This window comes from Camelus ferus, chromosome 23 (assembly GCF_009834535.1).
Source record: "Camelus ferus isolate YT-003-E chromosome 23, BCGSAC_Cfer_1.0, whole genome shotgun sequence".
In the NCBI taxonomy this organism is placed as follows: domain Eukaryota; kingdom Metazoa; phylum Chordata; class Mammalia; order Artiodactyla; family Camelidae; genus Camelus; species Camelus ferus.
In genome coordinates this window covers 25,562,345-25,590,270 of record NC_045718.1, presented here as the reverse complement: position 1 = coordinate 25,590,270, position 27,926 = coordinate 25,562,345, and the positions used below count along the sequence as shown (strand labels likewise).

The window sequence follows — 27,926 nt, the reverse complement described above, 5'->3', positions numbered from 1 at the left end:
CCCACCAATTTCCCAGGAATCCCAGGGCTCCACGCTGAGGAAGTTAAGCCCGCCCCTCAACGCTTCACTGGCCATTGGCTAATGGTCCTGCTGCATCAGCCCATTCTGAGGCTGTTGATTGGATTTGAGTGAGGCCTATGGGCGGGACAGCCAGAGCGGAGGCGTGGCCAGAGAGCCCGGAAGTTCTACCCGGACCTCGGAGCCATGGACCGCGCGCTCCGACTCTTCGCGCGTTCGCGTTTTCTCTCGCGGGTTCCAGCCGCCGCCCCCGGCCCTGGCCCGGGTCCCCGTGGTGCGGCTGTCCTCCCGCTCTGGACTTCGAACGCTGCTCGAATGGTGAGCTCGTGCCGCTCGACCGCCCTGGCCGCGCCGCGGTGACCTTCAGGCCTCCCGCCTGCCGGCCCTGGCGTCCTGGGTACTGGGCTGCGTGTGCGAACTGCGCTGTGCGGCCGGGGCGCCTCCTCCGCCCGGCGGGAGCTCAGGCAGGCGGCAGCTCTGGGCGAGAGTCCTGCCGGGCCTGCCGGGTCCCTCCCCGGACGCTCCGCGGCGGCCGGCTCCAGCTGCGCTCGCTGCTGTGCCCCTGCCCGAGGCGGCTGCCCCCGGGACGGTGCTGGGGTGGACGGTGTGAGGAGCGGACAGCGCCACGATGGGACAGTGTCCATAGGGGGCCGCTCCGCCTCTGCTGCTGGGGGGCTGAGCTGGCTGCTGGGTCACCGTGGTGCGAGGAACTGCGCTTAGGACTCCAGGCGGAGTTGAAGGTTCTTGTGAACCTAAGGGAGTTTGCTTTTTATGAATTTGGCTATTCAGTTGCTTAAGCTGGTTTTCTCCACTCAACTTTTGTAAAACCCTGAAATGTGAAACATGGGCAGAGTGTCCTGAAGTCCGTTGCAGGAAATTGCGTGGGACCTAGCTACAGCTGCAGCCGCGCTGTTTATTCTGTAAGATTTCAAAGGAACTTAAAGGTCCAGTATCAGGTTTTGACACCCTGACTTACCTGAGCCCTTTTGCTCTTTAGAGTGTCACTGTCCGTAATTTGGACTTGAACAAGCATTGAATACATATGCTCACCTGTGTATTATCAGGAAAAGTTTGGGAAATAAATGCTAGTTTAGGAAGACTTATAATAATTCACTGTTCACTGTGCTGTGTAACTTGAGCTTTCATTAAAAGAGATGTGACTTCAGACCCTACTCTGCTGCTCAGAGTTGGGATTTGGGGCAGACTGTACTTGTCCTCAGTGCCTACAGGTAAAATGAAAATAATTACAGATATTCAGTAAGATTGCCCCTGTAAAAATACTTTTGACTGAGTCTGGGATGTGATGAGTGCTTATTAAATGATTGCTTCCATCTAAGGTATTTCAGAGGCCCAAGACATTTCTGGACTATATAAACTTAAAGGTAATTTGATGACATCACTGTACCTGAAACTACGAAATCAGGGGTGCTTTGTATTTCTGCAACTCCCTGCTCTAATTATTTTAGTGCATTTTAGGACCTTTAATAATTTATTTATTTTTCACTTATTTAGTGTTTCGTAGAAGGGAAGAGGAAACTGGAGAACTGAATCTCTCCTGTAAATGTCAAAAAATAGCCCTGTCTTGCTTTTAGTTTGTGGGGTTAGCTAACGTCAGATGAGGATAGATTTTTTTCGTTATTCTAAATACATCTTTTGCCTTCTCATCTTAGCTCCAGTATCTCTGAGTTGATTTTATTGAAAGTTTTTCTTGTTACTAGTTTTAAGAAATTCACATAACCGTAAATGTCCTGTTGCCTTTTATTTAAAAGAACACATAAACGTTCATCCAATAGGAAGATTACATTTACTGAATGCCCGCTGTATATTGAACGCTGTGAATAGAACAGTCACGGTGGGTGCAGAGTTTAGAGGCTACTGGGGGATATTAAATAAACCAAGCAATTAAATAAGCAGAGTAGTCATGCACAGCTGATTACAATGTGATACTGAAGGGAGGAAGTACAGTGAGAGTGAGAATATATAATGGAGCCCAGCTATGATACCACCTTGGCAGCATGGAGGATAAGGAAGCCCTATATTTTTAAAAATTATTTTTCTTAATTTCCTTTATTATCTTCAGGATGGCCATAAAGTCTGGAAACATAGATAATATCTTAGTCTATATTGCAATACAATATCAATAAGCCATTTATTACATATTTGTCAATATTTCAAGACTTGGTGGTCGCCCCACATTTTAAGACCAGAAAGACTTTTTCTAGGAAGAAACTGAAAACCCAAACACAATGAAGTCAAATTTTGGGTATTTATCTCGTAAGAGAGTCTTTTTGCCTGAGAAATGATAATGGATTTTCTTGAACACAGAAATATTCTTTAAACCACATTAGACTGAGAATCTGAAAGGCATTTTACATTTTCTTTAGGGGGTACCATGATCTGGTTAAGGGCACCTTACACGTACCTGGGAACATCTTACAGGCCTGAGGCCTGTGTTTTTTGCCTGGCCTTTCTGGTTTAGACTGGCTTGCAAATTTTGAGACACCTCATCATTTCCTGAGGTTCCTGGGGTTAGTGGCTGGTGATAGTTCTTGGTATTTCTAGAGCCAAGTAACAATCATATGGCAATGAACACTGGACACTTTATTCATTCATGCTTCTCCGGGAAGGGAAGTGATTGTAAATGAACATGCATCTTCCAGGACATTGGAAAATTGGATTTTTGTGCCTGCCCCAGGCCTAGCTGGTTACATTCTTTCAAGAGTTTAATTTTTAAACTTTTCCCAGAAATTCTGCTCTCTAAATTATTGGATATGAAAGGTGGACTTCAAGTGGACTCATTAGTGGGTGGAGAAATCAATGCAGTGGGCAGTTAACCAGCATTGGTCTTTTGACAGAACAGAGTAGCATAGAGTAGAAAATATGAGGACAGGACGTAAAATCGTGTCTCAGAATTTTTGTTTTAGGCTTGTGTGAGTATACACGTGTGTTTATGCACAGTGTAAAGGCTTTTCTTTCTGTAGGTACTTGTAAAGAACGTTTGACGAGATTGTGGTCACTGGTCCTCTGCCTGCGTGTCTGTGCTTGTCTGACAGACACCAGCCCTGCGTAGGCATTGCCTCCTCCAGCAGGTTTTCTCTGAGTCCTGGGGCCTTGCAGCATGCTTTACAGCATTGCTTCTGTTTCTTTTCTACAGACTTCTGTGCGACCTATGTATGTCCTGGGTTAAATAAAGGGAGAACTTTCTGGCTTTTTGGAATAGTTTGTTATTAGCTAGCGAAGCTACTACACTGTTGTTACAAATCTGGGGTGTTTATTTTTATCACTATAAGGGCAGGAAGTATATTTTTTGAAGTATTTATTGAGATTATGATTTCAGCCACCACTGACATCTGCATTTTTTTAATGGTCAATGTCAAGATCCTAGAATTTGATTGTGGCTGTTGTTTCTTGAATTGGAATTTAAATTTTTCTGAAGTTTAAACTGAAGAACATAGTTAAAACTTATTCATTTAGATCTTTCCAGATAACTTTGCAGAGTTTTATCAAAACAACCTGTTATGTAGGTGACAGAGTTACTTCTATTTTATGGTGAGAATATAATAATTTTGAACACAAAAAGTGGTGATATAAATTTAAGAAATTGAACCTGATTGCACAAATGACTGATTGAAACCAGTCTCCTTTCTTTGGAGCAAGCATTTATTTGCTGTCTTATAACAAGGTGATGGAGAGGAACAACCTAGCTCATGTGCCCATCTGTTGTCATTGATAATGGTATTGCACCAATGTATTTTAACATACAAGGATATTTTCTTGCTATTCAAAACAAAGATCATTATGCAAAGTATTTTTATTCGTGCATTTGAGATATAAAACCCCAGCTGCAAGTTGGTGTGCAGTGGTGTCAGTGTAACCACACTCTGGGGAAAAACTAGCTCCACATCTTCAGATTCTTTTATTCTTTTATTCAGGGTAGCAATTGTTGTGGACCAATCTGGAGTTACTCCCTCTGTTTTTTGGTTTATGGAAGTGATAAAAAAGTTAATCCAAATGGCTTTTAGAATCCGACAGTCCTGAATTTGAGTATTTCCACCTTGCTGCTGTTGGGGTATCTACTGAGATTATTTAATCTCTCCTAACCTCAGTGTCTCCTTCTTTAAGATGGGAGTAATAATAGTAAAATCTCCAAGGGCGATTGTGAAATTCAAATAAGGTGATACCTAAAAAGTGCTTGCTATCTGGCACAGTAAATGATTATTTTTATTGGCTTCTCCTTATTTGCTTAGGCCAGTCCTCTGCAGACTTATTTCTTACATTTTCATTGAAATATAATTGACATACAGAGGTTATAAGTACAGCATAATGATTTGACTTACATACATCATGAAAAGATTGACACAATAAGTTTAGTGAACATCCATGTTATATAGACTCAGAACTAAAGAAATAGAAAAAAATTTTTCCTGTGATGAATACTCATAGGATTTACTCTCTTAACTTTCATATGTAACATATAGCGGTGTTAATTATATTTATCATGTTGTACATTACATCCCTGGTACTTACTTATCTTGTAGCTGGGATTTTTGTATTTTGTACTTTTTGACTGTCTTCATCCAATTCCCCTTACCCTTAGCTTTCCACTCCGGTAACCACAAATCTGATCTCTTTTTCTATCAGTTTGTTTGTTTTTGACTACAACACTTTGACTACAACAATAACTACAACACTATGTTAGTTCTTGTTAAACAACATAGTGATTTTTTAAAAGTTATTCATTTTATTGAAGTATAGTTGATGTACAATATTATGTAAATTATAAGTGTACAATATAGTAGTTCACCATTTTAATACTCCATTTATAGTTATTATAAAATATTGACCATATTCCCTATATTTTAAAATATATCCTTGTAGCTTATTTTATACATAATAGTTTGTACCTCTTAATCCCCTACCCCTATCTTGCTTCTCCCACCATGCCTCTCCACTAGCTCTCTGTATCTAATTCTCTGTATCTGTGAGTTTGCTTTTTTATTGTTACATTCATTCATTTGTTGTATTTTTTAGATTCTATTTATAAGTGATATCATGCAGTATTTGTCTCTGTCTGACTCATTTCACTTAGTATTAATACCCTCCAAGTCCATCCATGTTGTTGCAAATGGCAAAATTTTATTCTTTTCCTTGTGACTGAATAGTAGTATTTCGTTTTATGTATATATGTACCACATCTTTATTCATTCATCTGTTGATGGACACTTAGGTTGCTTCCATATCTTGGCAATTGTAAATAATGCTGTTATGAACATTGAGGTGCATGTATCTTTTTGAATTAGTACTTTTGCTTTTTTTTCAGATATATACCCAGAAGTAAAATTGCTCGGTCATATGGTAGTTCTATTTTTAGATTTTTAAGACACCTACGTATTGTTTTCCGTAGTGGCTGCTTTAATTTACATTCCCACCAGCCGTGCACAAGGGTTCCCTTTTCTCCACATCCCTGTTGTGTTCTTTTTCATGATAGCCATTCTCACAGGTATGAGGTGATACCTCACTGTGGCCTTGATTTCCATATCCCTGTTGATTAGTGATGTTGAGCATCTTCATGTGCCTGTTGGCCATCTGGATGTCTTTGGAAAAATGTCTGTTCAGGTCTTCTGCCCATTTTTTAATGGGGATACAACATAGTGATTTGATATTTTTATACATTATAAAATGATAACCATAAGTCTAGTTACCATCTGTCACTATAAAAAGCTACTATAATGTTATTGACTGTATTCCCTATGCTGTACGTTACATCCCCATGACTGACTTATTTTAAAACTGAGAGTTTGTGCCTCTTAATGTGTCTCACCTATTTCATCCTCCTGTGTCTCTTCCTTTTGCGACCACTTGTTTGTTCTCTTTATCTATGAGTCTGTTTCTGTTTTATTTTATGTGTTTGTTTTGTTTTTTAGATTCCACATATATGTGAAATCAGATGGTGTTTGTCTTCCTGTCTGACTTATTTCACTTAGCATAATATTTTCTAGGTCCATTCATGTTGTTACAAATGGCAAGATTTCATTCTTTTTATAGCTATAGTTGAGTAATAGTCCATATGAGATTTTACGTGCACTCTTCAAGAGTGGAGTTTCTATTTCTCACAGCCCTCTGGCCAAAGGTAGGTCACACTGGCCTTCAAAGCCAAAATTTCTAGGGGCTCTTTTTCCCAGAAGGACCCCTGGGCTAGGAAACCTGACGTGGGGCTTGGCCCTCTTGCTACTTGGAGAGAACCTCTGCAATTGTAATTATCCTCTAGTTTGTGGGTCGCCCACCTCTGGTTTAGGTCTTGATTTTATCGTGTCTCCACTCCTCCTACCCATTTGCCATGGTTCCTTTATGTCTATAATTGTGGAAGATCTTCTCTGCTAATCTTCCGGCCTTACTCATCAGTAGTTGCTCTGTAACTTGGACATCTTGACCACTCCCCTCCTCTGGAGGACTTTTAGGCATAAAAAAAAATATACCTCGTAGATTATACTCCTATATTTCTAACTACGTACAGTATATTTTTCTTTGCATGCAATCTAAAAGGATTTATAACATATAAAGGGTTTTGTAAATCTTTCTAGTCCCAGGGGACAACTACAGAATTAAATTTTTCCTTTTCAGAGGACTGTTTCCTAAAATAAAATACTTGGCTAGGTATTTTTAAATCTTTTGAATCATCTGACCATGTTTATTTTATAATTAATGCAAGATGAACACTAATTAAACTTCTGAGTATCTGAAACCTGCTTAATATAAAGTATCATATATAAATTCCAAATGTCTTATTGTTTTCTTAATTAGTATAAATTGTACTTGGCAGAATCCTAGGTTCTCCATGAAAGGGATTTTGGGTCATGGGTTCTTGTCCTGGAGAGTGGATTGGCTTCAGGCTATAAACTCCCTAAAATCTTACATAAGATCATTTATGAATTTATGGTCATTTTTCTAGAGAGAGGATCCATAGCTTTACTCATATTCTCCACAGGTTCCATCACCTTGAAAAGATTAAGAACTGGCTAGCCCAGTCCCCTTGTCTGTACATTTACTGTAATTTATAGATGAGAATAGCTGGCTTGTTGACAGTGACACAGCTGCCAAGTGATGGGCTGTCTCACTGCAAAGCCTGGACCGTTTGTATTGCTCTAAGCTTGCTCTAAGCTCTCTCTCATGCACAATATTTGTAGACCACAGTTGAGCTTTCTTTAAATATATAATAGTTACAAATTTTAAAGTATCATTCTTGGGTCACTTTCCAAAGTTCCCAATAAAACAGACATTAACCTAAGTACATTGAAGTGGTCAGAGCTTGACCAATAATAGGCATACTCCTAAATTAGAAAAGATTATTATTTTTACTTCAAAAGCTTTCTTTGTATTTATCATGTGCATAGTATATAAACTCTATAATGTATCTTTAAGATCTATATTAATAAACTTGTGTGGCAAAAATTTCTCAAGAAGAAAGCTGGAGGTGGGGGAGTAGAATGAAAATCAGAATGAAGTTTTTTGTCTTTTGGGTGCTTACTGAGGTTTATTTTCCCTTACGTGATGTTTCCCTTGTATGACGCTACTTCTCTTGATACTTGGTTTCTTTTCAAGGTTTAACAGTGTCTTGTCTTTATCTTTAGGCAAGCCAAAATTCTTTTCGGATAGAATATGATACCTTTGGTGAGCTCAAGGTCCCAAATGATAAGTATTACGGTGCCCAGACTGTGAGATCTACAATGAACTTTAAGATTGGAGGTGTGACAGAACGCATGCCAGTAAGTGGCTTTTGTGGAAATGTTGGCTTATTTTGAATGGGTCATTTTACCTTAAAAATTAGTATTTTGCAGAGTTAAATTGTAAAGTTATTAGAGAGCTGGCTTTGTGAATAATATGTTTCTTATTAAAAGGTCTGAGAACTTTCTGAAGTTTGTATGCTATTACTTTGAGCTGTGATTTTGAATATTTTGGATTTTTATTTGATAGAACTAAGTGATTTATCTTTCACTCTTGCTTGGATTTTTCATATTTTTATTAGAATTTTGCAGTTTGTGAACATTTTTAATTTTGATAAAATTTTTGTTTTTACTGATTTTTAAAACTTATTTACAAGAAAAAGATTTTTCTTTAATATTATACTTTCTATTGTTTTGGCTTCAGTTTCTAGAAAAGTAAATACAAATTCATAAAAATACTGTTTGTCATGATGTCTGGCATATAATAGGTAATGTATAAGTATTCGTTGACTGCCACGTGAATAATTTAGTGATCAGAAAACATTCTACCATATTCCGTTAAATCTAAGATGGCCTCAGTCAGAACTGACATGTACTACTAAGGAAGAAAAAGACTGTCAGTTGAAGTCGTGGCATGTCATTGACTGTAAGATGCATCCTGATTTCAGAGATGTTAAACTGTGAAAAGAACTGATGAAATATATTATAGAACCTACTGGAGCCCAGTTGGAGTATGAAAAATAGTCAGTGCAGGAATGCAGGATAGGCAGGTAAGCCTGGAAGTAACCAGGCTTCATCTGGTGAGATACTGTTTAACACTTATCTTCTAAATATACTTTTATCTTATAATAATTTTAACTTTCATAAATTAGCTCATTCCTAAGGCTTCAAGACTGAAACTTGACAGATTCATACAATTTTACAAGAGGCAACAGAATCTTCTTAGAAGAATATCTCTGTTACGGCCACCCGTAGCCAGTTTAATGGTGAGGTAAACAGGATCAGACTACATGGTTGAGTGACAGAGGGCAGCAGCTGATCTTTAAATATTCTCATGTAGTTCAGCTCCTGAGATGAGAGAGATCAGTCTTAACCAGTATTGATTGGAATAAGCATGGCTCGTGTTTTGATTTTCCTTCTTCAACTAGCAAGGTGTGTGGTTCCAGGGGTGTGTGATTGCTGCTGCTGGGCAGTTGTTTGGATCTGGACAGGTGTCTGTGAAAGATGGATACATGCATTGTCAGTTTTTTCACATTTGGCTTCATCTGGATTAATTTCCTGAACTATATTAAATATAAAGCAGACTCTATGTGCCTTGAACTAAGTAGTATGATTAAACCCAACCCTTTGTACCTGAGGTCCATAGACAAACAAAACCAAAAACGATCATGAACTGCTAACGTGAGTAAATGAAGAGTAATGAGACCCTTCTTTTGTCTCATGATACATTTACCATTGTGTTCAGTGAAATGCTGTGCTGTGACCCTTTTTCATTTTTATGAGCCCACAAACACTGTGGGCTCAGTCACTTGATTCCAGGAGCCAGAGTTGGTTCGCATTAGTTTATGACTTTGGCTGGCAGTGGGTTAGGGTTAGGGTTAGACTACAGTGTTCCTGTAGAAATATAAATTCTCATTTGTTTTCATGTGTAAAGTTTTAAAGTTTATAATGCCATGTGCCATTTTTCTCCATTTCGTTTGGGTAAAACATAATGTTTTAATTTTAATTTCTTAAAATTCAGAATAAAAATGTTCTGTTTTTATTTCCTTTCCTGTTTGCCCCTCAGTTTATCCTCTGTGTGGCCCAGGTTCAGTGTGTCTTACTTCTTACTTTTTGTTTTCCACTTTTATTTCCCTCTGAAGACTAGAGCTTCTTTTTTATTAATTTACCACCCTCTTCCTTACCCTTCCTTTCTTCCTTCTCTTTTTTCCATTCAGATATGGTATGCTATCTAAACCACAGTCTGTATTATTAATTTTGACAAGGACACATAATTTTACTTCTTATGGAAAACCAGGTATCACTTCATTGAAACCTCATCAAAATTACTCAGTTGATCCTTTTAAATTTGGTGAGGTACTTCGGTGTAGAATGTCGAAAAATTTGCAGACTAAAAGGGTTTGACATACGGTTTTATGAATATATATATGTCAGAAGGTATCATCTTTAGGTCTATAGAACTCTGGGTTTAAAAAAAAATTATTCCGAGAGGAGTGTCCAGGCTTTACTGACTAACTAAAATATGCTTTTTGGCTTTGGGATGAAATGATACCCAATCAGTAACTATTTCATACTAATTAGCAGTTAAATATATAATCCCATTATATTATTTATTTATTCAATTATTTATTTAATTGAGCTATAATTTATGTATAACATATAGTTTCAGGTGTACAACATAATGATTCAGTATTTGTGTACATCACCGCAATTAATCTAGTCAACATCCATCACCATATGTAGTTACAAAAAAAATTTTGTGTGTGATGAGGTCTTAAAATCTCTCCACAAGTTTCAAATATGCAATACAGTATTATTAACAGTAGTTACTATGCTGTACTGTAAGTCACCCCCGTGACTTACTTATTTTATAACTGGAAGTTTGTACCTATTAACCTCTTCGTTACATTTCATCCACCTGCTACCCCTGACAACCACCAGTTTGTATCTGTAAGCTTGGTTTTCTGTTTGTTTGTTTTGTTTCTTAAATTCCACATAAAATTGAGATCATGTGGTATCTGTGTTACTCTGTCTGACTTATTTCATTAAGCATAATGCCCTCAAGATCCATCCACGTTGTAAATGGCAAGATTTCATTCTTTTTAATGGCCAAATAATATTCCATTGTATGTTTACCACATCTTTATCAATTCATTCATTGATGGCCACAGGTTATTTAAATAATGCTGCTGTGAACATGGAGATGCATGTGTCTTTTTGAATTAGTGTTTTTATTTTCAGGTAAATACCCAGTAGTGGATTGCTGGATCAGACAGTACACCTATTTTCAATTTTTTGAGGAACCTCCATAATGTATTTCATAGTGGCTGCACCAGTTTACATTCCTCTCAACAGTGCACGAGGTTTCCCTTTTCTTCACATCCTCGCAAACTCTTGTTATATGTTATCTTTTTGATAAAAGCCATTCTAACAGATGTGAGGTGATATCTCATTGTGGTTTTAATTTGCATTTTTCTGATGATTTCATGTGTCTATAGGCCATTTGTATATCTTCTTTGGAAAAATATCTATTCACATCCTCTGCCCATTTTTTAATCACTTTTTTTTCCTATTGATTAGTACGAGTTCTTTATATATTTTGGATTTTAACCCCTTATCTGATATATGGTTTGCAAGTATTTTTTTTCCATTCAATCGGTTTCATTTTTCATTTTTTTTGATGGTTTCCTTTGCTGTGAAGAAGCTTTTTAGTTTAAGGTAGTCCCATTTGCTTAGTTTTGCTTTTGCTGCTTTTTCTTTTGGATCTATCCAGAAAATCCTTGTCAAAACTGATGTCAAGGAGCTTACCACCAATAAACATAGTATTATGGTTTCAGGTCTTATGTTCAAGTCTTTAATCCATTTTGAGTTCATTTTTTGTGTATGGTATAAGATAGTGTTCAGTTTCATTCTTGTGCATGTGACTATCCAGTTTTCCCAGCACCATTTTGCTACCTCTATTTTATTTGCTATTTTTACTTTTTTAAAGAGAAGGAAAAATTATAATGTAGCATGGGATCCAATAAGAGAAAATAATGAAGTAGGCTGGTGAAATGATTATCATTAATTTTTAAATATATGAAATAAAAACATGTTATAATGTCATATTAAAAATAGGGTGAATGATATATTGTGTATGTGTGAGTATGTGTATATAAGTGCGTGGGGCATACACACATATCTATGAAAAATCAATGTACTTGCTTTTGTTTGGTTCTCTGAACAAGTAGATAAATGATGATTCTTGGCTTTTATATGCTTATCTTCATCTAGTATACCTTATATCTTTTATATACCTATCTTTAATGTTCCTCTACATTCTAAGCATTTTAGGGTCGTAGTGTTACTTAAGTTATTGTTTTACATGCAGTCTTTGCACCTGCATAAAGTAGTAATCTTAAACTTTCGTGCTTAACTGAAATTGCAAATTTGAGATATTTTTCTGATTAATTTTAGATCCCAGTTATTAAAGCTTTTGGCATCTTGAAGCGAGCAGCTGCTGAAGTAAACCAGGATTATGGTCTTGATCCAAAGATTGCTAATGCAATAATGAAGGCAGCAGATGAGGTAAGAGGTGATAAATATGTTTACTTAATGGCATCAGACCCGTATTATCCCCTGGATGATGGCAAGCTCTGGCAGGAGGAAAGGGGCACTGTGAATCCCTGAGTTAATGAATTTCAGGGTAGGGTGGCAGCATTATTGTTTGGTAAGGTTATTAATATGGTGCTTAAAATACTATATTGTGGCAAATTTGCTGGATGACCTTTTATTTTCAATTCTCTTTGCTTATAATTTATATAGTTTAAGAAAACTTTTTGACGAGATACCCTTTAAACTTATGTATTTGATTTATTTTATGTATAAATGATTCCTTTTAAAGCTAATTGGTTATTTGATAATATGTATGGAGAATATAATTTCACTATTCCACTAATAACATAATTGCTTAAGGAAGCAGACAGAGATAACAGTTTTAAAGCTCAGTATATAATGTTCTTTGCAGTACTGTTTGTTTGTTTATTTTTTAGATTTCTACCTTCAGCTTCTTTTTTTTTTAATGGAGGTACTGGGGTTCAAACCCAGGACCTTGTGCATGCTAAGCACATGCTCTGCTGCTGAGCTATACCCATCCCCCACCTTTGTTTGTTTGTTTGTTTGTTTTTTAATGGAGATACTGGGGATGGAACCCAGGACCTCATGCATGCTAAGCATGAGTTCTGTAACTGAGCTACCCCCCCCACTCCTACTATTTATAATAATAATAAATTAGACTGTGTAAATTACATTGTGAAGCCATAGTAGTTTAGTTTTTTAAAGAATGTCATAGAACAAAGCCTACCATGGAAGAAGTGGGGAGAAAAGATCGCAAAATGAATGTACTTTATGATCCTAGTTTTGTTTAGAAAAAATGAACATAAAATGTGTTTTTCTATATCTACACGTATACTCCCATCACTTGAAGTAGAGACTAGGAGGAGACGCCAAAATGCTGATTCTCTTTATTTGTGAGGGTGGAACTGTGGTGACTGTTATGCTTTTCTCAGTTCTCAGAATTCTTTACACTGATCACCTATTTATTTTTATACAAAAAAGTTTTACTTTGAAGTGAACCGTGTCTAAGGTAATTGATTTCTAAAGTGCCTATTGATTTTTTTTAAGCTAAAATCATTCCTAAAGATGAAGTTAAGCACCCACTCTCTTAGAAAGCTTACAATTCAAAAACTAATAAATTAACTAAAAGTACAAAAATATGACAAAAATAGGAACAAATCTAGATGATGTTTATATCTATGCTAGGAGGGTGCTACTCATCAGACATCTGTGGCGTGCAGTAGCTGTTAGTGAAGTCACACTGTTAAGTCACTCATTCGTTATCATGCTGACTCTGGCAGTAACATCTGTTGGATATTCCTGCCAAGTACCAACAGTAAATTTATCTAGAGGCTTAACAAGTTTACCAGCCTTAACAGGTGGCCCTATCTGGATATTTCTAGAGGAGGCAGATGGAGAAATAGAAGAAAGATCACTTTGATTCAGTTTCATTTGCAATCAGTGAAATTGTTATACGTCACAACAGATAATCTTTCGCCTTTTAAAGTAGCAGTGGTTAGAAAAAGTGATGCTGCAGAAGCTTCAGTTTGCTGGACAACCACGAACTATATGGTACCATCAATAGCATACGAACAAAGTGAATGTCTTTAAGATATTATAAATGAGGCCAGCTTAATTGTATTTGATTAAAAGTGGTAGTTAAATGAATACTGAATATTTCTTATTTTTTTAATTTATTTTTTAACATTTTTTTCTGCAGGTAGCTGAAGGTAAATTAAACGATCATTTTCCTCTTGTGGTGTGGCAGACTGGATCAGGAACCCAGACAAATATGAATGTAAACGAAGTCATTAGCAACAGGGCGATTGAAATGCTAGGAGGTGAACTTGGCAGCAAGAAACCTGTGCATCCCAACGATCATGTTAATAAAAGCCAGGTCAGTATACGAACTCTTCTTTTCTTTGTTATAAATTGAGATTTTCCTTGTGAATAGGCATTAACTTTTGACACAGTGTTCATTCTGCTTATGTTCTGTAATGGAAAGGACTTCTTATATATTCTTATTTTTCCTAGGAATCTTGGGTATGTGTCTTAAAATTCATAAAAATTACTTTTAGGGGGAAAAATCACTTTTAGGACACCTGAATTTAGTATATATGTATATCTTTATTGCTTGCTTTATATTTTATAAACTCTGTTTTGAAATTAAAATTATTTATAAGAATTACAAAGATATTTCAAAGAGTTCCTGTAGACCCCGTCACCCAACTTCCCTTAATATTGAATATTTTACATATCCCTGTACACTTATCCCGCTAAGAGATTAGCATTGTTACAATACTCTTAACTAAACAGGCTTTGCTAGGATTTCCCTGGCTCTCTATCGATGTTCGTTTTCTCTTCCAGGATCCAGTCCATGTTCCACATTGTATTTAGTCATCATATCCCCTTAGGATCCTTTAATCTGTGAGAGTTTGTCTTTCGTCTTCCTCACTTTTGAAAGCAGTGGTCGAGTATTTTGTAGAATGGAATGAATGAATGAATGAAACCTCAGTATGAGTTTGTCTGCTATTTTCTCATGATTAGACTGAGACCGTGGATTTTGGAGAAGACTAAGTTAACTCAATGTTTTGTTACTGCTGGTCTTACATGCATCTGCTAGCTGTACTTCTCTATGTCTTGCTGTCATTTATTAGTAAGCAGATATGATGATAATATATAATAAACATTCATTATAGGTGGTGTATGTAATACCAACCTAAACACCTCCCACAAAGGAAATCAGGTTGCGTCGTATTTGATCCTATGTCACTTGCCATACGTAAATGGCATTGAGTACAAAATATACCGAGTTTTGAGTAGTCATTTAGTGAGATTTTTAAATTGAGACATTCAAGTTTGTTTTTTGTTGCCTCTGATTTAATATTTTACATTTCTTTTGAAAATTTTTCAACAGAGCTCCAATGATACTTTTCCCACAGCAATGCACATTGCTGCTGCCATAGAAGTTCATGAAGTACTGCTGCCAGGATTGCAGAAGCTACGTGATGCTCTCGATGCAAAATCCAAAGAGTTTGCCCAGATCATCAAAATTGGGCGTACTCATACACAGGACGCTGTTCCACTTACTCTTGGGCAGGTAGAGGAGTGTGATTACTTTTGGTTCAATTGTGGGCTTCATACAAATGGCCAAAATAGAGATTACCCTCTAAACCACATTGGTTTAAGAAACCAGATTTATAACAATTCAGTTCAGTGGCAGAGATGGTTCTGCATTAATCAGTCCATAGTTTTCTTGGCATCCACTTAGGAGAAGAGCAGAGCATCCTGGCTATGAGCCAGACTTCACGTCAGTCTGCTTGAGTTCAAGTCTTAGCTTTGCTATGTGCAAGCTATTGGACCTTAGGAAAATTATTGAGCCTTTACGTGTGTCAGTTTTCTGAGCGCTAAAATGAGAAAAATATTATCTCTTTCCTAGTATAGTTACGAGGTTCAAATAAGCTGATTCATGGAGAATGCTTAGAACCATTCCTGATGCATTATAAGCACATATTGGTGTTAGCCATCATCATCATCTTCCTCAGTATCATTATCATTTCTTCCTTTTCTCTCTTACTCTAAATTAGTAGGTTCTTTAAAAATTGATTTTAAAATGATTAAATGGGGCATACTTTACTCTTTAAAATTGTTTTGGCCACATACTCTCTTCTCCAAAATACCAGTATTTTGGAGTTTCTTGATTGTATTTTTACGTTTCTTTATTATATTTTTATGTTTCTTTATTGATACCTTAAAGACTGTAATAGTATACATTGCAAAGGAAATGTAAGGAAATACAGGGAACAGTTTTGTCTCAGTAAGCTTACTCCAGTTTGGGAAGTAAGACACACACAAGTTCTATATCAATAGATGGTTATATATGCCAAGTATCAAATGATGGTTATTAAATAATAGTTCTGTAGAAATTCAGGTGAGGGTGAGAGTTTGACTGCTGCTTACTTGGAAAGATTTCATTTGAAGTTCAGATAAGAGCAAACATTGAAAAAAGCTTGATCACTTAGCTTAACTTTGTCACGAAAGGGGTGAGGAAAACTAGAAATGATTAATTGACATACAGATGATATGACCAAATTGAGCTCATTAAATTAAGTTGCTTCTTAAGACTGCCTTATTTCTCTTTGTATCATTGGCTCTTAATAACATGCATAATTTCTAAGGAGATACAGTATATGTTTTTGAAACTTTTAAGTATCCCTTTGTTTTCTAACATTTTTCTTTTTTGTGTGTGTCTCACATGTTGGAAAAACCATTGTGTGCTCAGGTCCGTTTGGGCCATGACTCAGCCTCCCATGTAAAATCATCACCCTGAATATTATGACGGAAAGTCACATTTTTCTGTTTGACTTTACCTTATCAGAAGCATGTATACTTGGTTTTATTGGAATTGTGTTTTGAGTTTTTTGACTGCAATTTTTTTCCCCAATAAAAAAATATATTTCTTAAGTAAATCCAGCTGTTATGTACATAAGTGACATCAGATCAGATGGATCAGGTCTACCTGAAAGAAGCTGTATCTTCTAAAATGTTTTCTTTAGCGCAGTATGAAATCCTAGTACTAATCAAAAGTATTCAAGGTTTTTCTGTGTTTTTAGGCAGGAAAAAAGATAGATTTCTTATAATCATATATCCTGGCTTGCTCAGTTGAGTTCCAGTTTGTGCCTTCTGTCCCTGCATAGTTCTTAATAGGGCCCCTGCTGTGTTCTCAACATGATAAATTCTGTGGTTACTTAGAATGTTATACTTTGGGAACCAGTGTGGCATTAATAGCGGAATTAGAATGCATCTTGAAGCTATAGTCTGTCTTTATCCTGTTACCTTCTTATGCTGTTCAGTGAGTCACTTAGCTTCTTGAGTCCCTATAAAACATCCTCGAATTCCCTGTCAAGTGTTTTAACTGAAATTGTATGGAGGATATTTCTATGTTTGGTTTTTTTCTTGAGGGGATTCAGGTTTTGTCTTTCTCAAAGTGATTTGAGGTACACCAAAAAATAAATTATTTGCAAATAAACCAATAATTTAGGACAGTTGTTCTTTTTTTTTTTTTTTAAGTTTATTTCCTATGTTGTTTTTCTTTGCTTTCTATTAGAAGACTAGTTATCACCAGGCCACATGTTATCATCAGTGACATTATCTACCTGATAGGTTTATAAATCCTCTTTCTCCCCTATTCTTTGCTTGTCGTATGAATTAAAATAGCATAAATACCACTTGGTAGCTTATTTTGTACTTGAGACGGGTTTCTTAAAAACTTCTGTTTAATGCAGTTAGAGTAACTCATAAGCCATTAGGAAATTACATATTCTCACTTTAATTTTTTTCTCTTTTCAGGAATTTAGTGGTTATGTTCAGCAAGTGAAATATGCAATAACAAGAATAAAAGCTGCCATGCCAAGAATCTACGAGCTCGCAGCTGGGGGCACTGCTGTCGGTACGGGTTTAAATACGAGAATTGGCTTTGCGGAAAAGGTTGCTGCCAAAGTGTCTGCACTCACAGGTAAGTGATAATACGATTTATTACTCATTTCCATTATACTAGTCTGTATTTTTACCAGGTGTTTCTGCTTTGAATCTTAGAAATTTAAAGTTAGAAATAATATTTTCCCATTGAACATGTATGTGCTTTATGTCTGTTTCAGAAGTTATAGTGTTAATCCTCTTGCTTTTTAAAAGTTTTCCATCCGTGAGTTCACACAGCATGTAATTAAAATCTGTTGGTGTTAACTTTGTTTACTATCAGGTAGTATGCAGTTATTTTCTCTTTAAAGATGTTTTGAATACTCATTTTCAAAGCAGGGAAAATCAACTAATGGTTGAGAAATTCATTTGAGTGATAAATATGTTGGTGATTGACAGGCTTAATTCTTTTTTTTCTGTGGCATGCTGTGGAGTTTTTTTGAATTAATGACTTTTTTGAATTTTCTTTTCTTTAGTGGAATACTATGCTCAGTAATGAGAATTGTCATTAGAGCTGTCATCTCCAGAAAACTCTTACTAAGATACAGATGTTGCCGGGGGTTAGGGTTGAGATAATTATACAGTGCTCATTCTTACTTACTAGAGATTTGTTTTTTAATCAGATTTTAATTGAGAGAAATTGTATTATAGGGTTTAGAATGTGTAGATCTTTAAAAATTTGAACATGGGAGAGATTGAGAATGTCTAACTCTTTTGGGTCCCCTAATCTCTCAGGATCCTGTGGGCCCGGGCCAGAGGAGGGAACAGAATGCCTAAAATGGGGGAGGGAGGTTACAAAGAAGGGGGTGTGGAATAAAGCAGAGTGAATTTTACCTATTTTTCATCTTTACTCAAGTGTAGTCAGACATCATACACATGTGTTTCCTGTAGGATAGTGTTTTTTTCTTTCAATATATTTATTGTACTTGTTTTTTTATCCTTTCAGTGTGCTGATATCATCAGTTTCTTTCTGCTTCTTAGAGACTTTTTGAATAATGTAGACGAAGCTTGAGTCTTAAGCATTTTTTTCTGAAGTAAAAATTGTATTTTGTTCTGTTTTTGCTTTTCATGTATTGGCACTTTCTGTTTAACTTGCTGATATTAGAAAAATGTTTAATTTTACCTGTTAACTCATACAGGTTACTTTTTCTTCAGGCTTGCCTTTTGTCACAGCTCCAAATAAATTTGAAGCTCTGGCTGCTCATGATGCTTTGGTTGAGCTCAGTGGAGCCATGAACACTACTGCCTGTAGTCTGATGAAGATCGCAAATGACATTCGTTTTCTGGGTTCTGGTCCTCGCTCAGGTCTGGGAGAACTGATTTTGCCTGAAAATGAACCAGGAAGCAGTATCATGCCAGGTAATTATATAGCTGGTAAATGTTAGAGCTGGAACTTGACTAGAACCCAGGCATTCTCATCTACAAAGCGGGTCTACTTTTGTTTAACATGATCCCCAAGTGGATGGGGACATGTATGGCGTATGTGTTTCAGAATGTCTTTGTGGGCCGCCTTCAATCAGGGCTCCTAGGAACATCACCCAACAATATAGGAGAAAAGAGTTTTAGTTAGCAGCATATATTTTGATTCCCACATTAGAAAATGTTTGATAGTTCTTTCTCATGATCCAAAGCCTTTCTCATGATCCAAAGCCCATAGAGTTCTAGAGCACACTGTTAAAGTGATCAGCATGGGTTGCATAAAAATGAATTATACGAAATGCATCTTAAATTTTTCATTTTGGGTTTTGGCTCGTTAGGTAAGGTTGGCCCCACAGATATGGTTGGGTCCTTGCTTTATTATATGTCTTACTTTTTTTAATGAAGTTATATTTCCTTCTTTTCTGGATTATTTGACATAAAACCTAATCTTAACTCATACTTCAAGCCACAGTTGTGTTTGATGTGGTATCTTTCCTTGGCGGTTTTCTTGAAGGCAAGGTGAACCCCACCCAGTGTGAAGCAATGACCATGGTTGCAGCCCAAGTCATGGGGAATCACGTCGCTGTTACTGTTGGAGGCAGCAATGGACATTTTGAGTTGAATGTTTTCAAGCCAATGATGGTAAGCTTTAAATTTGACTTTTAATGTCTTTAACTGAAGGTTAGTGGTCTTGGTTTTTGTCTTTCATAAAGCTTTCTTAAAGTTCATGAGGTACTTGAATGATAAAGGTAGCAGTTGGAAATCAAGCATACATTAATGTTAGAGGATTAATCCTGAATATTTAGATAGGTGACTTTTAGCTTAAGTAATTTGATGGTTTGCTTTTTTTAATGGAAAGAAAAATTCCAGAAGTGGGATATAGGTTTCTCCCTTGTCCCTTGCCACTGGGGATGCCAGTAGCTAGAAATATGTTCCAGTCTACTCTGTTTAAAAAAAAAAAAAGAGGAAGGAAACCCTCCCTCCAGCCTGTCTCCTTCTTATGCTGTTGCTTTCTTCTTCTCTCTGAATTCAACCCTTTTAAAGGAAGACCCATTCTCACTTTTATTTACACTACAGTCTGCCTTCCATCCCTGCACTTGTATATGAATTGTTCTCATAGCACTTGTGACCTCTTGAGTCCAGTAGACATGCCATGGCTAACATCTGACCTTGACTCTTCCCCTCCTGAAACACTCTTTGTCATTGGTTTCTTCAGCACGCTCTCTGCTTCTCTCCCCTCCCCGCCCCCCAAGGCTTTCTTCCATTGGTTTTATCTCTTCCATATACCTTGAAAACATTGTGTCTGCTAAATCTGTTCTTTTTCCTTCATCTTTATGAAGATGGAACAAGATGGCATCATCATTCATCCAGTTTCCCCAACTTCAGATAAGGGAGCTGTTATCATTTAGAGTCCTTTACTTGTGTAAGGTATTGTATCTAAATATATATTAGAGGCTTATTTCCAGTGTGTATCTGGTGTACAGTCTGATTTCAATTTGATAAGAACATGAATGACAAATATTAAATACATTCATTCAGTGTATTCATCAAATATTGATTATTAGTTTGTAACAGGCACTGTACTGGTTGCTAGTGATAGAACAATGAAGAAGACAGATTTTTTTTGCGTCTATGGAATGTACATTCTAGTGTAAAATAGAAAAATAGGGCCAAAGTACGTCTCAGACCAATAAGCTTTTGCTTTCAGGTCAGATTCCAAACAGTTAACACCAACTGCCTGGCAAAAACAGTGCAAAACAATAAATGTCTTGCTAATTTTTTCTTTAAAAACAAAAGCCTGTTTTGTTTTTAGTAGAAAATAAGTCAAGATAATCAACATTTGCCATGTAATAAAATCATTGGTATCGAGTTAAACCTTGACGTTCTTTTCCTTCTCCTTGAGTCCATTGTTGGTTTTCAGACCCTGGGGTTTCAGACCAGAGGGATTAGGATGTAGATACGTGTCTTACTATCTATTGGGAATATTACTAAAAAGAACAAAAAAAAGCTAAAACAGACTTTATACTGTTTTAAAATACTGTGTGAAAGGTTATTTTCAAGTGACCGTGGAATATTTGTTTTGTTAAGCATAATAAACATACTGATCATTAAGAACTAGGAAGCCCTGGGTGGAGGCTATAGCTCAAGTGGTAGAGCACATGCCTAGCATGCACAAGGTCCTGGGTTCAATCCCCAGTACCTCCTCTAGGAAGAAAGAAATAAACCTAATTACCTCCCACCTCAAAACAAAACAAAACAAAACAAAAAAACAAACAAGAACTAGGAAGCCCTGACTTCACTGATTGCCTCCAACATATGCTGAACTTTCTGACGTCTGCATCTTTGTTTCTCTTCCTGCTGCACGGAAGATTCTCTTTCCATCTGTCTATTGAAGTCCTCTCCATCAAACAGAGCTCTATCGATTCCTACAACTGAAATTTGTTTCTCTTTCTCTATGCTCTCTAACATTTCATACCTGTGTTTTGTAACACCATAGACTGTCTTTGTTTTAGTTATTTGTATTTATACCTTTTTACCTCTTCTAGACTTATGTGCCCTGAAATGTTTATAATTCCTTTCATATTTGTTTTCTTGAGTATGATGCTTTACAAGTTGTAGGAGTGCTATATGTTAATTGAATTGTATATTCATTTGTGAACCAGCAAATAGTATGTTATTGGACAAAGAAAAAAGGTAGGCTTAATAAGTCTCGTTCTTTCTTAGATTAAAAATGTGTTACACTCGGCCAGGCTGCTGGGGGATGCGTCAGTTTCCTTCACAGAAAACTGCGTGGTGGGAATCCAGGCCAACACAGAAAGGATCGACAAGCTAATGAATGAGTCTCTAATGTTGGTGACAGCTCTTAATCCTCATATAGGTATGCGTTTAAGGATTAGTAGTGCCATTTTGAATACAAAGTTAAAAAGCTGAAAAATTTTAAGAGACTTCTGGATCAGTGTTGGTGAACAGCAAATTCCTTTTGGACAATCTCTTAAAACATTTGAAATTGTGTTGAAAGACACTATATATTTTTTTAACCTTTATGGTGTCATAGTTCTTTCAAAAACTTGATTAATTATGCTTCATTTTATTTGAAATGTGGTAAGTTCAGAAGTAGAACTTCAAACTTATTTTAATCTTGATGGAATTCAGATACTGCAGGACACTTGGGAAAGGTCCTCTCAGTTCATAATGTCACTAGGTGACACTGGCTGATTAACAACAGTGATTTAATTCATTTTTCTACCTTCTCTAGATGCTGTACTATACTTTGTTGTTTTATTCAACTCAGAAATGTATTAAATTAAAAGAAAAAGGGTTATGTATGCATTGCTTATAGGGAAAGGGGGGAAATGCAAATATTTTGTCTAAAATTATGGCTTTTGTATTGCAAGCCTTTTCCAGAATTATAAATATCTCATTATGTAGCTTCAAACATGTTGACTTGGATTGTAGACTGACTAAGACCATAGTGATCCCCATTAAATACACTCTTGACTCATGGGTTTTGAGGCATTCATTGCATTATGTGATGATGTGTTAAAAGCCTTTTCCCACCTTCTCCTTACTTCTGAGCTGAGATTATTAACATATTCTTTGATTTTCTATTTTAGAGCAAGTTATGATGTAGTCATTTGGCATGATATGATTACTGTTACGAAACAGTCTTACTTCTGTAATCCTGAACTGTCGAGGCTGATTTTATATTCTTGGCTTTATGTTAAGTTATAATTTCAGTCTTTTAAAGTTAGAGCTCATTTGACTGCTTCAGGTAGCTCTGAGCCCAATATGTTATCTCTTCTTTGATGTACTGTTGAGATTGGCAATGATATTTGGATTCTTTTGAAATTATTGTCCATCAGCATTCAACCAGAGAGACACAGGGGAACCCAAAGGCTCATGTGAGAAATGTTTCATCACATTTATACTTCAGAATTTATTACCAAAACATGTAAATTAGAGATACTCCTACAGCTGAGTGATTGGTATGTCTTTCTTAGGGTCAATTTAGTGTGAGGTAAAGCCATACAGGATAATTGGGCAAAGCACACCTTACCAGTGACAGAGCATGAACCTTACAACTCCACATCAAGGGTTCTTTTTGTGCTTCTTATGTAACAAGCTGGTTGGTAATCATGTTTTGTGGGACTTGTAGAAGAGGACCAAAAGGATTAGCATAATACTTAGATTTTAATGTCATTATTAACATGAAAGTACAGAATATCTAATATTGACCCCAAAGGTTTAACATGAGAATTCTTCCAAAGTTAGTCTGATCAGTAAATGCCCTTTTCAGCATGTTTAGCATTCACAAATTCAGTTAAGTATAAAATTTACTATGCCCATGGTAAGTTTTATAGGTGGTTAATAATTGCATACTACATGTAAGATCTTGTAGGTGGTTGATAATTGCACACAACATGTAACATTTTGCTCGGTTGATGATCATATTGCCTCAGCAGGCTTCTTCTCTTTGGTCATAGTCCTCTGACCTTGGATTTTGGGGTTTTTTTATTAATTTTTTTCCTCCTTCATTGGTTTCATTTTTATTTTTTCTCTGCTTTCTGGCTTTTGTCTTTGTCTTTTTTTGTTTAATTGCATTCAGTTGAAATAACTTGCAGAATTGTCCTGCCCCATCTTTATTAATTTCAAAAGCAGTTAACCTTGAAGTAAACAGTTGATCTCTCGCACAAGTACATATTTATGCTAAAACTTCCCAACCTGTACCCTTGTAATGTCTGGAAAGAGGCCAGTGTCTGGAGTGCTGAATAGAGAGCTGTTGGGAGCAGCTCGGAAGGCACATCTCTCCTCAGAGCCCTGCCTGCTCTTCCCTCCTTGTGCATGGACTCCCAGGAGAGGAGACGACTGTCCTGTCTTGTCCCTCTCAGAGCCTTCCACCACAGTTCCTGGTCAGGCAGTGCCGTATGTTCTGTAGTGCTGCCGCGTGCAGCTTGTTAATGCTTTGTTAGAAAGATCATTGCTTCTGGTTAAACATGCTGTTGAAACAACACATTTATCCTACTCAGATGTATGTTTTTCTGTCTTGATATATGTGTATATGTATATATACACACACATATATGTATGGAGATGTATTTATGTATATATTCTCCCCCTTCCATGAAAATAATTTGAGTCATTGGGCAATTTTAATTTAGGAACAAATCTTGCAGAAAGTGAGGTGTGTTTAAGTCTGTATTAGTTAAGAAAAGTAAAACTTATGTTCTGTATAAGAAACGACAACCATCAAGATAATCACTGTTAAATATTTTTAAGATTAAAAACTGTTTACTTCAGAGACCAGTAGCATCAATATCAAGTAAATAATAATGATTCCCTTTTGCTTTAGAAAACCACTGCTAACTGTTACCTCCCCTTTTAATTTTTCCTTCAGGGTATGACAAAGCAGCCAAGATTGCTAAGACCGCACACAAAAATGGATCAACCTTAAAGGCAACTGCCATTGAACTTGGCTATCTCACAGCAGAGCAATTTGATGAGTGGGTAAAACCTAAGGACATGTTGGGTCCAAAGTGATTGAAATAAATTTATAATAAACAGGATTATGGAGTATAAAATAAAGTGAAACAGACTCCTTACATTTCTTAAACAAAAATGGATAAATGTGAAGAAAGCTGCTGTGGAACTTGAGCATCTCTAGCAGGGCAGTTTGGTCAGTGTGTAAAACCCCAGGACCTGCTAGGTCCAGAGTGAATTTAAAAAGTGTAAAATAAAATAATTAAATTGTATAAAATCAAAAGAAAGACAGACTGATTGTTCTTTCATCATTAATTGACTTGTATTATAGCTGATTCTGTGATTTATGTGTATGGGTGTTTATTATTTCAGGTGTTTTATAAAAAAGCTTTAGAGCTTTAATTTTTTTTGGTTGGTGGTATTTTTAAAGAATTCTCCTGTGATGAAGTAGTTCTTGTTAGTTCATTCTAAAGTCATGTCTTCAGACATCTTTTATTTTCCCGTGATTTGGGAGTATAAGCTGACCAAGCATTTGCCCTTCTAAGTGGGCATGTGTGTGCACACGCATGCATGTGCGTATTTGGAAATAGGGTAGATTAACAAAATTAAGACACATATACCCTATGTGCTAATTACACAGACACACATACCTCCTGATCTTATTTGAATTTTCATAGGCTGGAAAGACCGAGTCGAGAATTATAGGACATGGATTAGAAAGGACAAGGGGAGCAAGCACGAAGCTTGGAAAGAAAGGGAGGGTATCATGAAGGTAAGTCTTATCTCTCGTCTCTCCACCAGCGCCAGGAGTTTTCAGCAGGAATTCATTTGAAACAACTTCAGGAAGTTTTGAAGTAGCAGATCTAGGGAGATCCAGGTTAGGTTGATTTAAACTCGAAACTTAAGGCTTTATTTAAAATAGAGCCAACCTCAATTATATAGGGAATTGGGACAATTTGGTTTGCTCTGCCCCTTCCCACATGTATAATAAATAACAGGATTATGAAGAGGGTGATTCCCACTAGCTAAAGTATCTCTTCTGTAATTAGTGCTCTATCAAGTATGTTTAAAAAAAAAACAGGTTCTTTCCCCTGATACTTATTCTTAGGAAAATTAGGCTCATTAACACCAACTCCCCTGTGGTATTTAGAAGGTAGCATATATAGCATTTAAAAGCATAATTAAAAGTTCTAATATAATGTTATATGTCAATTGTATCTCAATTTTAAAAAGTTGTAGAAACACTGTGATGAAAAATGAAATTATATTCTTACAACTAATCTCTTAAGCCTGAGTGGATATTCTTTCTTTTTTCTTTTTTCTTTTTAACTGTAAAAGAGATTTCAAATCTTTTAGTGGAACTGCAGAGCCCAGAGGATCTACTTTTAGCCCATGCAGTATTGTTTTTGGTGGTGTTTTTCACATGGTGATGATGGGATGCTCATGCAGTTAGCTTTCCTGTAACCTATTTTGTTTAAAAAATATTTTTATTGGAAAAAATCAGACAACAAAATCAGCTAGAGGAGCGGTACCTCGAACTCAGCAACCAAACTGGCAGCTTCTGTAGTTTTGATACTGAGTGATGTTGAATGTTTTGCCTTAGCAGGCGTCCTCAATCTAAACAGGCTGTCGTTTGAGGGCTCAACTAGAGACATAACCAATTATGTAATAAAGATAACAGCAGATCAAGTTCCTAGCCTCAAACAGTCTTTGCACAGCTGTCTACTATATCCTGGCATATTATGAGCCGTCACTGAATCCTTTGGGCTGACAGTCCTCTTTGTGTGACGTTAGTGAAATCAAGCACTATGCTTTATGATGAAATCCTAAGTAAGGGTTTTAGAATTCTCGGGGTGGGTGGGGGGGGTTGTACTGAAAATCAACTTCAGTGTTTGTACCCTGGGGACAGTTTTGTCTGACAACGGACATTTGGCAATGTCCAAAGACATGATACAGGTAAAAGAGGAAAGAGAATTAAGATCTTTTAAAAAATGATGAAATTCTACAAAAGCTATGATCTCTTCAGGAAGGGCAACATGAGGATGATAGGTATCCCAGAAGGAGGAGAGAGGGAGAATGGACCAGAGAAAGTATTTAGAAAAACGATAGTTGAGAACTTGCCAAACCTGAGGAAGGTATTGGATATACAAGTCCATGAATCTAAGGGAACACCTAAGTTACCTTAACACAAAAAGAAGTTTTTCAAGATACATTATGTTTTGAACTCTTAAGAAATTTGTTTTATAAGTTGTTATGTTTCCCTATCCTAACTTAGTAACAAAGGGTTTACTCATAATACTGTAGAAGTTTAGTTTAAAGTAATGGTCTTGACTGTGTACTGAATTTAGAAGTTGAAAATAATAGTATCTGTTTTATTCTTAAGGCAAACTGACATATTGTGCAATAAATCATCTTTTTAAAAAAAGACACATTATGTTTAAACTGCCCAAAATTAGTGGCAAAGAAAGAATTTTAAAGGCAGCCAGGGAAAAAAGAATTATAACCTACAAAGGAATCTCTTGATAACTACAAAACATGAATCTAGAGCAGAGACACAAACCATTAAAAAAAAGGAAACAAAAAAAATATAGAAAAACACCAAACCAAAATGGCAAATGGAAACACAAGGAAAAAGAAATAAAGGAGATATAGAGCAACCAGAAAACAGAAGAAAAAATGGCATTACCAAGTCTTCATCTATCAATAATTACCCTAAATGTAAATGAATTGAATTCACCAGTCAAAAGGCACAAAGTGGCTGGGTGGATTAAAAACCAAGACCCAACTATATGCCACCTTCAGGACACTCAGCTCTAAAGACATAGGGTCAAAGTGAAGAAATGGAATATACTCCAAGCAAATGATAGCCAAAAGAAAGTGGGTGTAAATAGACCTCAAGCCAAAAAAGGTAAGCAAGAGACATTATAATGATAAAGGGGTAATTCATCAAGAAGACATAACAGTGATTGATGTATATGCACCAATATATGAGCACTAAAATATATTAAGCAATTAACAGGCCTAAAGGGAGAAATGAGCAGCAACACAATAATAGTAGGGAACTTTAACAACCCACTTACGTCTGTGGACAAATCATCCAAATAGAAAGTCAACAAGGAAACAGCAGCCTTAAGTGAAACATTAGACCAGATGGACTTAATAGATTTGTATAGAACATTCCATCCACATGCAGCAGAATACACATTTTTCTCAAGCACACATAGAATAGTTTTCAAGGATAGATCATACATTAGACATAAAATAAGTTTCAGTAAGTTTAAAATGATTGAAATCATATCAAGCATCATTTCTGAACACAATGATAGGAAACTAGAAATCAACCACAAGAAAAAAGCTGGAAAAATCAGAAATACGTGGAGACTAAACAACATGCTGCTGAACAACTGTTGGATCTATGAAGAAATCAAAGGAGAAATAAAAAAATACTTAGAGACAAATGAAAATAAAAATACAATATAACAAAATGTATAGGATGTAGCC

General features: G+C 36.3%; 1 protein-coding gene across 1 annotated transcript; it reads left to right on the top strand.

The window, feature by feature from the left end:
- The first annotated feature begins 168 nt into the window (after positions 1-168).
- On the top strand, positions 169-24,712 carry FH (fumarate hydratase). The gene is made up of 10 exons (XM_006185551.3): positions 169-336; positions 7,647-7,781; positions 11,916-12,026; positions 13,774-13,950; positions 14,971-15,153; positions 17,403-17,568; positions 18,684-18,887; positions 19,462-19,589; positions 21,672-21,825; positions 24,343-24,712. The coding sequence occupies exons 1-10, from the start codon at positions 205-207 to the stop codon at positions 24,483-24,485; spliced, it is 1,533 nt and encodes a 510-aa protein (XP_006185613.1). The 5' UTR covers positions 169-204; the 3' UTR covers positions 24,486-24,712.
- The last annotated feature ends 3,214 nt before the right edge of the window (positions 24,713-27,926 follow it).